The sequence below is a fragment of the Sapajus apella genome, unplaced genomic scaffold, assembly GCF_009761245.1.
Source record: "Sapajus apella isolate SASKATOON/1434 unplaced genomic scaffold, GSC_monkey_1.0 scaffold100, whole genome shotgun sequence".
In the NCBI taxonomy this organism is placed as follows: Eukaryota; Metazoa; Chordata; class Mammalia; order Primates; family Cebidae; genus Sapajus; species Sapajus apella.
This window is the reverse complement of record NW_022437040.1, coordinates 3,788,592-3,802,867: the sequence shown is the minus strand read 5'-3', so window position 1 is coordinate 3,802,867 and position 14,276 is coordinate 3,788,592. Positions and strand designations below refer to the sequence as shown.

General features: G+C 43.5%; 2 protein-coding genes across 5 annotated transcripts in view; one reads left to right on the top strand and one right to left on the bottom strand.

Moving 5' to 3' along the window:
* The window catches only part of KIN (Kin17 DNA and RNA binding protein), a 52,897-nt gene that overhangs the window by 9,125 nt on the left and 29,496 nt on the right, over nt 1–14,276 (bottom strand). Inside the window, exon 13 of one of the 3 annotated variants that reach the window (XM_032258148.1) lies at nt 3,050–3,390. The exons of 1 other annotated variant lie outside the window; for it this stretch is intronic. In XM_032258148.1, the coding sequence (XP_032114039.1) occupies nt 3,265–3,390 (126 nt within the window). In that variant the 3' untranslated portion in view covers nt 3,050–3,264. One more of the 3 variants, XM_032258146.1, reaches the window with a different exon arrangement.
* Nucleotides 1–14,276, top strand: part of ITIH2 (inter-alpha-trypsin inhibitor heavy chain 2) — a 40,774-nt gene that overhangs the window by 24,734 nt on the left and 1,764 nt on the right. For both annotated transcript variants that reach the window (XM_032258145.1, XM_032258144.1), the window contains 9 exons: nt 376–557; nt 2,223–2,408; nt 2,742–2,881; nt 4,756–4,925; nt 8,307–8,444; nt 9,171–9,284; nt 10,137–10,335; nt 11,122–11,294; nt 12,936–13,047. In XM_032258145.1, coding sequence (XP_032114036.1) covers nt 376–557; nt 2,223–2,408; nt 2,742–2,881; nt 4,756–4,925; nt 8,307–8,444; nt 9,171–9,284; nt 10,137–10,335; nt 11,122–11,294; nt 12,936–13,047 — 1,414 coding nt within the window. The remainder of the gene's footprint in view (nt 1–375; nt 558–2,222; nt 2,409–2,741; nt 2,882–4,755; nt 4,926–8,306; nt 8,445–9,170; nt 9,285–10,136; nt 10,336–11,121; nt 11,295–12,935; nt 13,048–14,276) is intronic.

Genomic DNA, 14,276 nt, shown 5'->3' with positions numbered 1-14,276 from the left:
GCTACTTTGTTTTTTTTCTCCTCTAAACATGTCCTTGAAATTGTCTGGTATACAGACATAAAGACTTGCTGTGTCCTGTTTAATAACTGCATAGTCTCTCACAGTTTGAATGTACCATCATCTAACCAAGCACCTTCATTGGTGTATATTTATGTTGTTTCCAAAATGTTGCTATTCCCAAATAATGACCCACACTTCATTTCAACATGTGTGAGTGCATCTCTAAGAAAAACTCCTAGAAATTGTGTTACTGGGTCAAAGGGTAAATGCAGTTTTAATCTGGACAAATTTTACTAAACTGCCCTCCCTAGAGTTTCCAAAAACTTTATAACATTACTTCTTCATTCTTCACCTTTCTGTCATCACCAACTTTAGGTGAACTAAAACTGTCAAAAATTCAGAAAAACGTGAAGGAGAACATCCAAGACAATATCTCCTTATTTAGTTTGGGCATGGGATTTGACGTGGACTATGATTTTTTGAAGAGACTCTCCAATGAAAACCGTGGAATTGCTCAAAGGATTTATGGAAACCAGGACACATCTTCCCAGCTTAGGGTAACATTTTCTTTTGTTCTTTTTTTTTATTCTTCACTGGAAATCATTTAGCTATCCATGTCTGTTGCATACATGAGACATAACTGAGCTTAACTCAAAATGGTCATGATCTCAGCCATATTTGGTTGCAAGGATCTGGGAAGTGCTCAGTTCCTTTCTCACATGCTTCCCTCCACCCTCATGTTTCTGCAGTAACAGTGAGGTGTGAGGCAGACATGGGAACGGCTTTCCTACCCTCTGAACAAAATCTTCTGAGCATCATCAAAGCTCCCTGCAGCTCTCCCGCCCCACTGGTAATCAGCCTTCTTGTCATCATGGCCAGCGATTTTCCCTTTAAAGTGCATTGGCATCTTGGTATCAATTTTTCACAATGTAAATTTTCTTAACTATTAAGATACAGGTTGAATGCAGTGGCTCATGCCTGTAATCCTAGCACTTTGGAGGCCAAGGTGGGAGGATCACTTGAGCCCAGGAGTTCAAGACTAGCCTGGGCAACATAGTGAGATCTGTCTGTTCCAAAAATAAAACATTTTTAAATTAAAGTATATATATTGAAAAGATACAAACTCCTTGTTTGTTTTGACTAAGTAGATGAGAAAATGATCTAAGAAAAGAAGAACACATCTTTCCCCGCCCTTTGTCAGTACCAGGCATCATATTTAAATCTGGGAACAAGTAAGAGATAAAATTCTAATTTGGGGAATAGTAACCCAGCTGACTTTTAAATAAATTTATTATTATTATGATTTGAGACAGAGTCTTGCTTTGTCACCCAGACTGGAGCACAGTGGTGCGATCTTGGCTCACTGCAACCTCTGCCTCTCAGGTTCAAGCAATACTCATGCCTCGGCCTCCTGAGTAGCTAGGACTACAGGCACACGCCACCATGCCTGGCTAATTTTTGTATTTTTAGAAGAGACAGGGTTTCACTATGTTGGCCAGGGTGGTTTCAAACTCCTGACCTCAGGTGATCCGCCTGCCTCGGCCTCCCAAAGTGCTGGGATTATAGGTGTGAGTCACTGCACCCAACCTCCATCTGACTTTTATCATAAGTTTGTCCACGACTTTTTTACATTGACCATAACAGAAAGGGAAAAAAAATGCCGGGCTCTTAAAGGTAATGTTCTCGACAAGTTTTCTCTCTGTTTTATTTTCTCTCCGTTTTTAATCTGATAATTATGAGCATTTTCTCTCGCCCCAGACATCCTGTGTGAATAAATTAAGAGGTATATACTGATCCTTTAAAGAATCTCAGAGTAAAATGTTTTAGATCAGCTGGGCATGTAATCTCTGTAATCTTAGCCCTTTGGGAGGCTGAGGTGGGCAGATCACAAGGCTAGGAGTTCAAGACCAGCCTGGTCAACATGGTGAAACCCCATCTCTAATAAAAATACAAAAATTAGCCAGGCTTGGTGGTGGGCACCTGTAATCCCAACTACTCCAGGGGCTGAGGTGGGAGAATTGCTTTGAACCTGGGAGGTGGAGGTTGCAGTAAGCTGAGATCACACCACTGCACTCCAGCCTGGGCAACAGAGGGAGACATCGTTTCAAAACAAAACAAAACAAAACAAACAAACAAATAAAATATAAAATGCTTTAGATCTACAAAGCAGTATAAACATAATTTCTCTCTCTCTCTCTCTCTCTCGTATTTGTGAATTGCAGAAATTCTACAACCAGGTCTCCACTCCATTGCTCCGGAACGTTCAGTTCAACTATCCCCAGACAGCAGTCACGGACGTCACTCAAAACAGTTTCCACAACTACTTTGGAGGTTCAGAGATTGTGGTGGCGGGAAAATTTGACCCTGCTAAATTGGACCAAATACAGAGCATTATCACTGCGACTTCGGTACTTCCTCTCATCAGCTTATTCTACTAATTGGCCCCTAGATGCAGTCCCTCTTGAATGTCAGTTCTGCCTGCCCGGAATCATACATGTGGAGCAGAAGCCGTCAGTGATGGAGAAGGCAGGAGAATATGTCTGCCATCTTCCCAGCTGTTCCGTACATCCTTTCCACCCAAGCCCAATCCCAAGCACAGGAATGCATTTGCTTCCTCAGTAGCCTTTGCCTTCCATTTCTTTTTTTTTTTCCCATGCATTTGTAGCAGGTACTAAAAATGTGAATTGATTAGCTATAATTCTGTTCCCCGGGGCCTCTCAACTGACCCTTCTGTCATCTAGGCTAACACGGAGTTAGTCTTGGAGACCCTGGCCCAGATGGATGACTTGCAGGATTTCCTGTCGAAAGACAAGCATGCAGATCCCGATTTCACCAAGAAACTGTGGGCCTATCTAACCATCAACCAGCTGCTAGCTGAACGGTAAGAAGAGAAGCGTACCCACACCACGAGGTCTGCAAAACTGAAATGTCTACCATGAATAGAAGTCATACACAGAAAAGGTTTGGAAGCAAGAAAGACAGCAAATTAGCACAGGCTTGGATTATTAACCTCCACTAGTTCTGAACACTTCAGGGAAAGCTGGGTTCACTCTTTTTTCTTCTTTATTGAGGTATACATATGGTAAAGTGTGTGAGATGAATTAATTTTAAGTGCACCATTCAATGGACTTTGAGATCATCCATGTAATCATCACCCAGATCCAGATGCAGGTTCCCTTGTCCTCCCTCAACACCCATACCCCTCCTCCAGGGGAAACCACTCCTTCAATGTCTGTGGTCCTCAGTTTTGCCTGATCCTGAATTTCACATAATCATGCAATCTGTATTCCTTTGTTCCTGGCTTCTTTCACTCAATAGGATGTTGGTGAGATTCATCCATGTTGCTTCATGTATCAGGCATGTATTTACATTTACTCTTGAAAACAGCTTCTTGTCCAAAGAGAAATGAATGATTATTAATGATTGTGATGTTCCCTAAGAGAGGCCTCCTCCATGCTCTTCTACGTCCCCTCCGGCTTCTCAGCTGAGCTGCATCTCCACCCTCCAGCATAAAAACTGTATCCCCAGAGCAATGGACGGTTCTTTGACCACCTGCATCAAAATTACACGGAGGTGTTTGAGGAAAGTTCCATTCCCAAGCCTTATTCCACCTATTAGCTCAGATTCTCAGGGAAAGGGAACAGGGTCTCAATGGGGCTGGGAAAATGAAATGCAGTTGTATGACTGAAGTTCCAGAGAAAATCCCTGATGCCGATGAGATTAGAAGAAATACGCAAGGCTGTGAACTCCGGCTGTGAAGTCAACGAGAAATAGCCACCTCTCTGACAGAATCGCATTGGATGTATTTGCAGGCATACAGCAAATTGCTGCAGAAGTTAAATATTGATTTTAAAACAATCTCTATAAAAAGATCAGCAGTTGCCAAAGGTTCCGGGGAGGGAGATAGGTGAGTGGGTGGAGCACAGAGCATTTTTAGGGCAGTGAAAATGCCCTATATGATACCAACGATGGACATCTGTCATTATGCATATAACCAAACCCATAGAATGTACAACACCAAGAGTCAGCCACGTTAACTCTGTGGACTCTGGGTGACAATGATGTGTCAGCTTTTTCCATTGTAACAAATGCACCACTCTGATGTGGGATGGATGTTAATAGCGGGGAAGGTCGTGTGTATGCAGTGGGGACGTAGAAAATCTTGATACCTTCTGCGTAATTTTACTGCAAACCTAAAACTGCTCTAAAATATAAAGTTAAAAAAATGCCCTGGGGGCTGGGCTTGTGGCTCACGCCTGTAATCCCAGCACTTTGGGAGATCAAGGCAGATGGATCACTTGAGTCCAGGAGTTTGAGACCAGCTTGGGCTACGTGGCAAAAGCCAATCTCTACAAAAAATACAAAAATTAGCTGGGTGTGGTGCCATACACCTGTAGTCCCAGGTACTTGGGGGAGGGGAAGGGGCTGAAGCAGTAGGGTCGCTTGAGCCCGGGAGGTTGAGGCTGCAGTAAACCGTAATTAGGCCACTGCACTCCAGCCTGGGCAAAACAGCAAGAACTTGTCTCAATAATAATAGTAATAATAAATAAGTAAGTAAATAAATAATGCCTTGGGACTTAGCTAGATAAAATACTCAGCTTCTGGAAGACAGTGAGTTCTGTTTCTCAGTGACTTTGCGGCCTCGCCACGCACTCAGATTGGACCTCAGAGTGTTAAGGTGCAGGGTTGGGAAGCTGACTTGTGCTCCCCTCAAATGCAGCCATGCTCCATAACACCTCTATTTGTTAAGTACAGAAGTCTGGCTCCTACCGCTGCCGCCAAGAGAAAAATTACAAGATCCATCCTGCAGATGTCTCTGGACCACCACATTGTGACTCCGCTGACCTCGCTGGTGATCGAGAACGAGGCCGGGGACGAGCGCATGCTGGCGGACGCGCCGCCCCAGGATCCCGCCTGCTGCTCAGGTCAGGGCTGCACCTGTGGGGACAAGTGGCCAGGCAGCTCTCTTGCCCCGGGGGGATGTCCTAGCGCCTCCGCTCTCTCCTACCCCAACCCACCTCTTCCTCCCAGCCCTGGGCCCTCCTGTGCCCAAGCTCTTCCTGCCGGCTGGGAGGAGGATGGATGATTGCTGTGGTCTGACCATTTTGCTCACGTTTCCCAAGAAAATTTATGAAAACATACATACCCCTTCTAACATTTTTGACATCAATATTTGAAATGTTTTATCTTAGACTGGGCAATATAGTGAGACTCCATCTCTAAAGAAAAAGATTTTTTTTTAATTAACTGGGTGTGATGGCGGGCACCTGTAATCCCACCTGTTTCGGAAGCTGAGGCAGGAGGATCTCTTGAGCCCAGAAGGACCACTGCACTCCAGCCTGGGCACCATCACAGCTCACTGCAACCTCCAACTCCTGGGCAACAAATACAATTTCTACATGAAATTAACATAACTACAATATATTATAAATGTTGACCTTTTAAAATGAAACTGTTATATCACTATTTTCAATACATCTAATGAAACAGAATACCTAATTGGATATTCACTATTGTCTCAATAATAATAGTAATATTTTATAGTGACATTTTGTATCATGTGTTGATCTGAATGAAAATTGGATATTCATTCATTAAAAAAATACATGAGCGAATCCTATATTACAATGATTAGAAATTGGCCAGGCATAGTGGCTCATGCCTATAATTCCAGCACTTTGGGAGGCGGGGATGGGTTAATTGCTTAAGCCAATGAGTTCGAGACCAGCCTGGTCAACATGGCAAAACCCCATCTTTAGAAAAACTACAAAAATTAGTCAGGCATGATGGCCCGTACCCACAGTCCCAGATACTTGAGAGGCTGAGGTGGTAGGTTGCTTGAGCCTGGGAGGTAAAGGTTGCAGTGAGCCAGGCAGGCCGCTGCACTCCAGCCTGGGTGACAAAATAAGACCTTGTCTCAAAAAAAAAAAAAGTTACTGAAAGTCTTATATTATTCTTTTTTCTAGTTGAACTTGTATTTCCACTCCACTTGCCCACAGCTATATCCTATAGTAATATATTTTTATGCTTCTTTTAGTAATCACTTCACTTTCACTTCTCTTTAAGAAAAAAATGTTTACAAATTTTCATTTCAATTAAAAATTTAATTTAAAAATCATAACCATAAGATTCTGAGAATTCAAAATTCTCTTCTGAACTGGGTGTGATTGATATTACTACTAGTAGCCAAGTGAGCAAAATAATATGAATATATTATAAATTTGATTACATGTAAGAAGTAAAACTGGAGTGGAAATCATCTATAATCTCTTACTGAGAAAAATGTGACTGGGTGTTTTCCACGTAATCATGGGTAGATATTATTTATGAATGGTTTGAAAGAGAAGTGATTCAGCATCAATTCTACTTTTAAGGGAACTTGTATGGGCAGAAGTCCCAATAGACATTGGTTGGTATAGATGAGTACATAGAAATGGCAAGTGTCTGGTTATATTCAGTTAGTTGCTTATCTGAACTCTTCCAAATTTGTATGCCAAAACATGCGTATGGATCTAAGTGTTCAAAAAAATGTGTATGATTTATCAGCTGACAACATGAGCCCTTCTTGGATTTTGTTGAAAGCAAAGAATTGGAAGCCCTGTGACTTGTGAAAGGATTCGATGTTCGGAATCAGGTTTTTGGTCCTACACCAATATTACAGGGGAGTGGAGAAGAGCAGTCCTTCCGCTTGTAAACTAGGAAAAAGGGCTTCTTTAGGAAAGAGTCTATGTCTAAACTGAGACTCTAGAAATCGCCTTTAAAATGGTCCATGCTGTCTGTGTCCTGCAGGAAGTCTCCAGGCACCCCCAAGAGTGCACGCACCCAGGGCTAGGAGACCTCAGATTTATAAGTGTCTTTCTCTTCTCTTTCTTAGGGACTGGTCCTACTGAAACATATATACATATAATACATATACATAGATATATTAGATACTCGGGGCTAAATGTGTAAGTTACATGGGTATATTGCATGTTACTGAGGTTTGGGGTACAAATGACCCCGTCACCCAGGTAGCCAGCATGGTACTCAATAGTTTTTCAACCCTCCCCCCACCTCCTCCTTTCCCTACCTCTCCCCTCTGTAATTCTCCAGTGTCTATCGTTTCCATCTTTATCAGAATAAAGGGTCAGGAGTAGGAGGTCAGGAGTTGGAGACCAGCCTGCCTAACATGGTGAAACGCCATCTCTACTAAAAATGCAAAACTTAGCTAGGCGGGGTGGCGAGCACCTGTAATCCCAGTTCCTCAGGAGGCTGAGACAGGAGAATTGCTTAAACCCAATTACTTGTCCGTGTAGTCCCCAGTGTTTACTTCTCAGTGTTGGACCCCAGGTAAGGGAACATGTGGTATTTGGTGAAGTATATTCTTAAGAGCTCCTTACATACAATGGAATGATTTTCTGCATTTTTAATTTCATTTGAGCATGACACCAACTTTACTGCACCTGATCCAGGGCTCAGGGAACTCTGACTTGTGATGCCCCAGTGACAACAGCCTGGAGCCTCACAGCGAAATAGATTAGTTTCTAGGCATGGCTTTCTCAAAGAGAGAAGCCTGGTTATCAGATAGCAAAAAGTGCCTTTTGTTGTCATGTGAAATCTCTCTCACTAGTAACGAAACCTCTCTGGGAAACTAAACTGCTCGGCTTGTTTGGTGAGTGAACAGGGATGGAACCTGGGCCTTCTTCCAGACTTGGCTCCCCGGCCTGCACTGTAGTCATGGGGCCCTTCCCCAGCCCTATAAAGTGGTTCCTCCCACTGCCACCCTTGCTCAGGTGCCAGACTCCAGAGAGAACTGTATCACAGGGCCCTCCCCCAGCAACATGCCAGAGGGAGCCCGAGAGAACTCTGGAATAAAAACAGGGGAGAAGTCTGGGTGTGGTGGCTCATGCCTGTAATCCCAGCACTTTGGGCGGCCAAGGTGGGCGGATCATCTGAGGTCAGAGGTTCAAGACCAGCCTGACCAACATGGAGAAACCCCATCTCGATTAAAAATACAAAATCAGTCAGGCTTGGTGGCGCATGCCTGTAATCCCAGCTAGTCGGGAGGCTGAGGCAGGAGAATCGCTTGAACCTGGGAGGCAGAGGTTGTGGTGAGCCGAGATCGTGCCATGGCACTCCAGCCTGGGTAACAAGAGCGAAACTCCGTCTCAAAAAAAGAAAAAAAAAGAAAGAAAGAAAGAAAAGAAACATGGGAGAAAAGCCTAAGCTGACAACATCTGGTCGTGCGTAAAACATACTTGGCGTGGTGAGCAATTTCCATGGAAACGTGAACCTGGAAACTAATAGATGCAGGTTTTTCTATGCAGGGGCCCTGTATTACGGCAGCAAAGTGCCTTCAGGTTCTATCCCGTCTTGGGCCAGTCCTTCCCCAACGCCGGTGACCTCCATGCAGGCCGAAGGAGCTAAGGTGCTGGAGTCCACGCCACCCCCACATGTGATGAGAGGTAAAGCTTCCACACTGCTTGCACATCCCAGAACTCAACCAACCCTCATCCTGGAATGCATTAAGTGTGCGAATGAGGCCGGGTGCAGTGGCTCACACCTGTAACCCCAGCACTTTGGGAGGCCAAGGCGGGCGGATCACCTGAGGTCAGGATTTGGAAAACTTAGCTGGGCATGGTGGTGCATGGATGTTGCCCCAGCTACTCAGCAGGCTGAGCTGGGAGGATCACTTGAGCCTGGGAGGTCAAGGCTGCAGTGAGCCATGATTACGACATTGCACTCCGGCCTGGGTAACAGAGGGAGATCCTGTCTCAAAAAAAAAAAAACAACAAAACCAACAACTCTGTTTTTCTACACACACGTGTGTATATGTGTTTCTTATATATGTGAGTGCATATTTGTGTGTACTGCTTATTCCTTATGTCTTTCTTATTCATTTTTGATCTCTAGCATCTCATCTGGAACATACATTTTTAGCTACAAAATAAATATCCACTATATTTGTAAAATAACGTTGTATTCTGACGAAGGCTCCCTGACAAAGGGACAATGGAGTATGAACCACTGGGTCTGTCCCCAAGGCCTGGAGGAATACTAAGCATAGAGTAGAAGCACAATAAATGCTTGTTCGGGTTAAACAGTTAAATAAAGATGTTCAGGGTTGATACACTGCTCAAAATCATCTTCCTGCGTATGATTTTTTTACATTTGCTTTGTATATTTTCCAGTTGAAAATGACCCACACTTCATCATTTATCTGCCAAAAAGCCAAAAGAACGTTTGTTTCAACATTGACTCCGAACCTGGAAAAATCCTCAACCTGGTTTCTGACCCAGAATCAGGTAAAATAAAAAGAAATTATATATATATTAGGCAGTTAGGTCATTGCCATTCTTTCCTGTCACTACCTGGGATTTCTTTCTTTCTCCCCTAATAGAGGTTCTATATATTTCAATGATAATTAGTGAGAAATTAAATTATAAATATATTATTAACTATTTTGAACAACTATCGTTCAAAATATGTATGCGCTCGCTGAGTATGAACTAGCAGATCTTGTTGTGACATAATTAATTTAAATACCAGCCAGGTGTAGTGGCTCACACCTGCAGTCCCAGCATTTTGGGAGGCCAAGGCGGGTGGATCACCTGAAATCAGGAGTTCAAGACCAGCCTAGCCAACATGACGAAACCCTCCCCTACTACTAAAAATATGAAAAAATTTTCCAGGTGTGGTGGCACACACCTCTAATCCCAGCTACTCAGGAGGCTAAGGCAGGAGAATTGCTTGAACCCAGGAAGTGGAGGTTGCAGTGAGCCAAGATCAGGCCGCTGCACTCCAGCCCGGGCAACAGAGTGAGACTCCGTCTCAAAAGAAAAAAAAATTAACTACTATTTGATAGTAATTTATTTAAATTAAATTTTATTAAATTAAATAAAATTTAATTCTGTGCCTGAAATAATTAAATTTTATAACTGATATAAAATTATTAAATTAAATTTTATTAAATTAAATTGTATATTATATTTAAATGTTATAAAATGAGAATCACAAAGAAGAAAATGTTATGTAAATCCTGAAAGAAAATTTTAATGATTTTCCAATATTGCCAAGTTTTATACATTTGGATTATAGTGTCCACACATCCAAAAACATGGCACACAAGAGAAAAAATCATTTTTTCTTTTCTGTAGGAATTGCAGTCAATGGTCAGCTTGTTGGTGCCAAGAAGCCCAACAATGGAAAACTAAGCACCTATTTTGGGAAACTGGGATTTTATTTCCAAAGTGAAGACATGAAAATAGAAATAAGCACTAAGACCATCACCCTGAGCCGTGGTTCTAGCACCTCCACCTTGTCCTGGGCTGACACCGCTCAAACCATGAATCAGAGGCACGTATGGTTCCTTCTGAATTCAGGCCTGTCTTTAACACATGACTGTATAAATAAATCCAGGCATCAGTGACATCAGCATTAAAAACAATCATCTGCCAGGCGCAGTGGCTCATGCCTGTAATCTCAGCACTTTGGGAGGCCAAGGGGGGCAGATCACAAGGTCAGGAGATCGAGACCATCCTGGCCAACATGGTGAAATCCCATCTGTACTAAAAAATACAGAAATTAGCTGGGCATGGTGGCGCATGCCTATTATCCAGCTACTCGGGAGGCTGTGGCAGGAGAATCGCTTGAACCAGGGAGTTGGAGGTCACAGTAAGCTGAGGTCGTGGCACCACTGCATTCCAGCCTGGCAACAAAGCAAGACTGTCTCAAAAAAAAAAAAAAAAATCATTTTAAATATAAGGAACTTGAGGTTCAGAAAAGTTGTTCTCACTCACTACACTGTTCCTAGCAGTGGGCACTGTGTTTTTGGTCACCATTGGGTCCCCGGAGCGCTAGTCTAGTGTCTGGCATCAGTAAGCACTCAATGTGTGTGTTGGTCAGTGAACAAATCTGAAATCCACAGCCGACTCTGTCACAGAGTGAGCTCCAAACGCCATGATGTGTCCTATGTGTAGAACCTTCCCAGTGAGTATCTGTTAATGGATCATTTATCTATAAACTGTTGTAAGCGCTTAGATAACTAGTGGAACTGAAGAGTTCATAATAGGGGTGAGGAGAAGGACTTTCTAAAAAGGTCTGTTCTGAAATTGTTTAATTCCACTTGGACTTTCATACCAGGGTGCTGACCTCAGTGAAGAAAGAAAAAGTGGTAACTATCACTGTGGATAAAGAGATGTCCTTTTCTGTTTTACTTCATCGTGTTTGGAAGAAGCATCCCATCAACGTAGACTTTCTGGGAATCTACATACCCCCTACAAACAAGTTTTCACCTAATGCACATGGACTCATAGGTAAAGTATCTGTTGACCATCTGGCAAGGGTGGGGCCATGCTAATTCTCTAGCAGGTTTGGCTGACAGTGGTTACAAGTTGGAGACATGGCAGGTGTAGGCTCAAGAGCACAGAGGACCAACATAGCAGTGTGGGGTCACTCGGAAATGTGACAGCAGGACCTTTTGCCATTCCAGACAAGGGTGTCCAGGGCCAGGATTTCAGCATCACAAACTGGGCAAGTTAAGACAAGGGACAGATACATTTTAAGTTTTACGTTAAAGATTTTTTTTCTAACTGAAGTGAGGTGAACATATTTAGGACATCTGTGACAACAAGCAGAGCATCCTGGACAACTGTCCCTAGTATTTTAAGAAGGGGTCAAATATAAAGCCTGTGACATCACAAACAAACCTTGTTCTTGTGACCTGAGCTATGCTCTCAGGCGCTGACCTCACTCTCCTGCCATCAGGGTGCTGGATTTACTTACAATCCATTAGACCAACCTCATGTTTAAAATAACCATGAGCTCCAGGCATGGTGGCTCATGCCTGTAATCCCAGCACTTTAGGACCTGGACAGGTAGATTACTTGAGGAGTTCAAGACCAGCCTGGGCACCCCATCTCTACCAAAAAATTCGAAAATACAGATAATTCAAATAATTCACAGGGTGTGCTGGATCCTGCCTGGAGTCCCAGCTGCTCAGGAAGCTGAGGTGGGATCACTTGAGCCCAGAAACTGGAGACTGCAGTCAGCTGTGACTGTGCCACTATGCTCTAGCCTGGGTGACAGAGGGAAACTCCATCTCTTAAATTAAAAAAAAAAAGGCCGGATGCAGTTGCTCACACTTGTAATCCCAGCACTTTGGGAGGCCAATGCAGGTGGACTGATTGAGTCCAGGCGTTCAAGTTCAACTTGTGCAACATGGTGAAATCCCATCTCTACAAAAAATTAGCCAGGCGTGGTGGCTCGGGCCTGTGGTCCCAGCTACTTGGGAGGCTGAGGTGGGAGGACCACTTGAGCCCATGAGGTAGAGGTTGCATTGAGCTGAGATAGCACCACTGCACTCTAGCCTGGGTGACAGAGTGAGATCCTGTCTCAAATTAAAAAAAAAAAAAAAAAAAAAAAAAAAGAGAGAGAGAGAGAGAGAGAGATTATGAGCAGCACAAATGAGCTCCCGGGACCCTCCTACCATCACCACTCCTTTTTCCTCTCAGCTTGTCTTTTTTTCTTTTTCTTTTTCTATTTTTTTGAGATGGAGCCTTGCTCTGTCACCCAGGCTGGAGTGCAGTGGCATGATCTCAGCTCACTGAAACCTGTGACTCCCTGGTTCAAACAATTCTTCTGACTCAGCCTCCCGAGTAGCTGAGACTCCAGGTGTGCACCACCATGCCCGGCTAATTTTTGTATTTTTAGTAGAGATGGGTTTTCACCATGTTGGTCAGGACGGTCTTGAATCCCGACCTCATGATCCGCCTGCCTCAGCCTCCCAAAGTGCTGGGATTACTGGCGTGAGCCACCGCGCCTGGCCTCAGCTTGTCTTTCTACCCTAGAAATCCTGGAGAGTGGACCACAATGTAGCATGGAGCCAATGATGGGCCTGTCTTTTTATTTAACCTATGACTTTACATGTAAATCAATGTCTGATTCTGTTTCTCTAGGCCAGTTCATGCAGGAGCCAAAGATACACATCTTCAATGAGAGACCAGGAAAGGACCCCAAGAAGCCAGAGGCCAGCATGGAAGTGAAAGGACAGAAGCTGATTGTCACCAGGTAGGCCTCGAGTGCAAGGACAGTGACGAAAAGGGCTCGTGTTAGAATTGCACCCACACAGCAAAATAGAGGAGCAAGAAGCATTGTAAGCACTACCTACATCACACTAAACAATTCATTAGTAATAGACACACACACAACATTTGCATAAAGACACTTCCGATACCGCACCTTAGATGCAAACCATGACTGAGCATCTGGGTGTCATGCAATGCCAAGATTCATCTGTTGTTCTCCTCTTCATACATTAGAAGCCCTTACAAGGACTTCACGGATTGGATAATTGGACACATTGATCAAAGGAGAGAATCATAAAAACACCTGTTACCACAGTGCTGTGGAATGAGCGTAGATTTTACATCAGGGTGGAGCCTGCCTTTTGCACACAGATCTCTGACTGCTTTTTTCGTAGCTTTTCCTACGTATACCTCCCCCATATGCTTCATCTGAAGTGAGAACTTAGAAACTTGTAATGAATTCAGGGTGTAAAAGTCTTACAAATCTTCATATTTTTTCCCAGTTCTTTACAGTTGTCTCGCCCATGCCGAATTTGATCTCATCTTAAAGCAGTTTATCCCTTTTTAGAAGTGTTTTTTTTTGTTTTGTTTTTTTTTTTTATTTGAGACACAGTCTTGCTCTGTCACCAGGCTGGAGTGCAGCTGTGTGATCTCGGCTCACTACAACCTCTCCCTCCCCAAGTTCAATCGATTCTCCCACCTCAGCCTCCTAAGTAGTTGGGACTAAAGGCATGCACCACCACACCCGGCTAATTTTTGTATTTTTAGTAGGGACAGGGTTTCACCACATTGGCCAGGATGGTCTCGATCTCCTGACCTTGTGATCTGCCCACCTCGGCCTCCCAAAGTGCTGGGATTACAGGCATGAGCCACTGCGTCCGGCCCCCTTTTTAGAGTTTTTACAAAGCAGCCAACTTTGCTTTATTAGAAAGGATTCTTCACGCACACAAATGTCATTGGCTTTGACATACTTAATTAAACCATAACATTACAATGATAAACCATAAAATCATAGTAGGAAGTACTGCCATGAAAGTAGATTTGTGAACTAAAACAATAGATTCTTGGTATCGGTTTACAGAAGGAACGAGGTACCAGTGGGTATCAGTGAGCATGTGTCACAGAAGCAATGGTGAGCACAAACTAATAATGTTAAGTTATCTGAAGCTGGCAAAAGAGCATTTACTGCCAGGCATGGTGGCTTATGCCTGT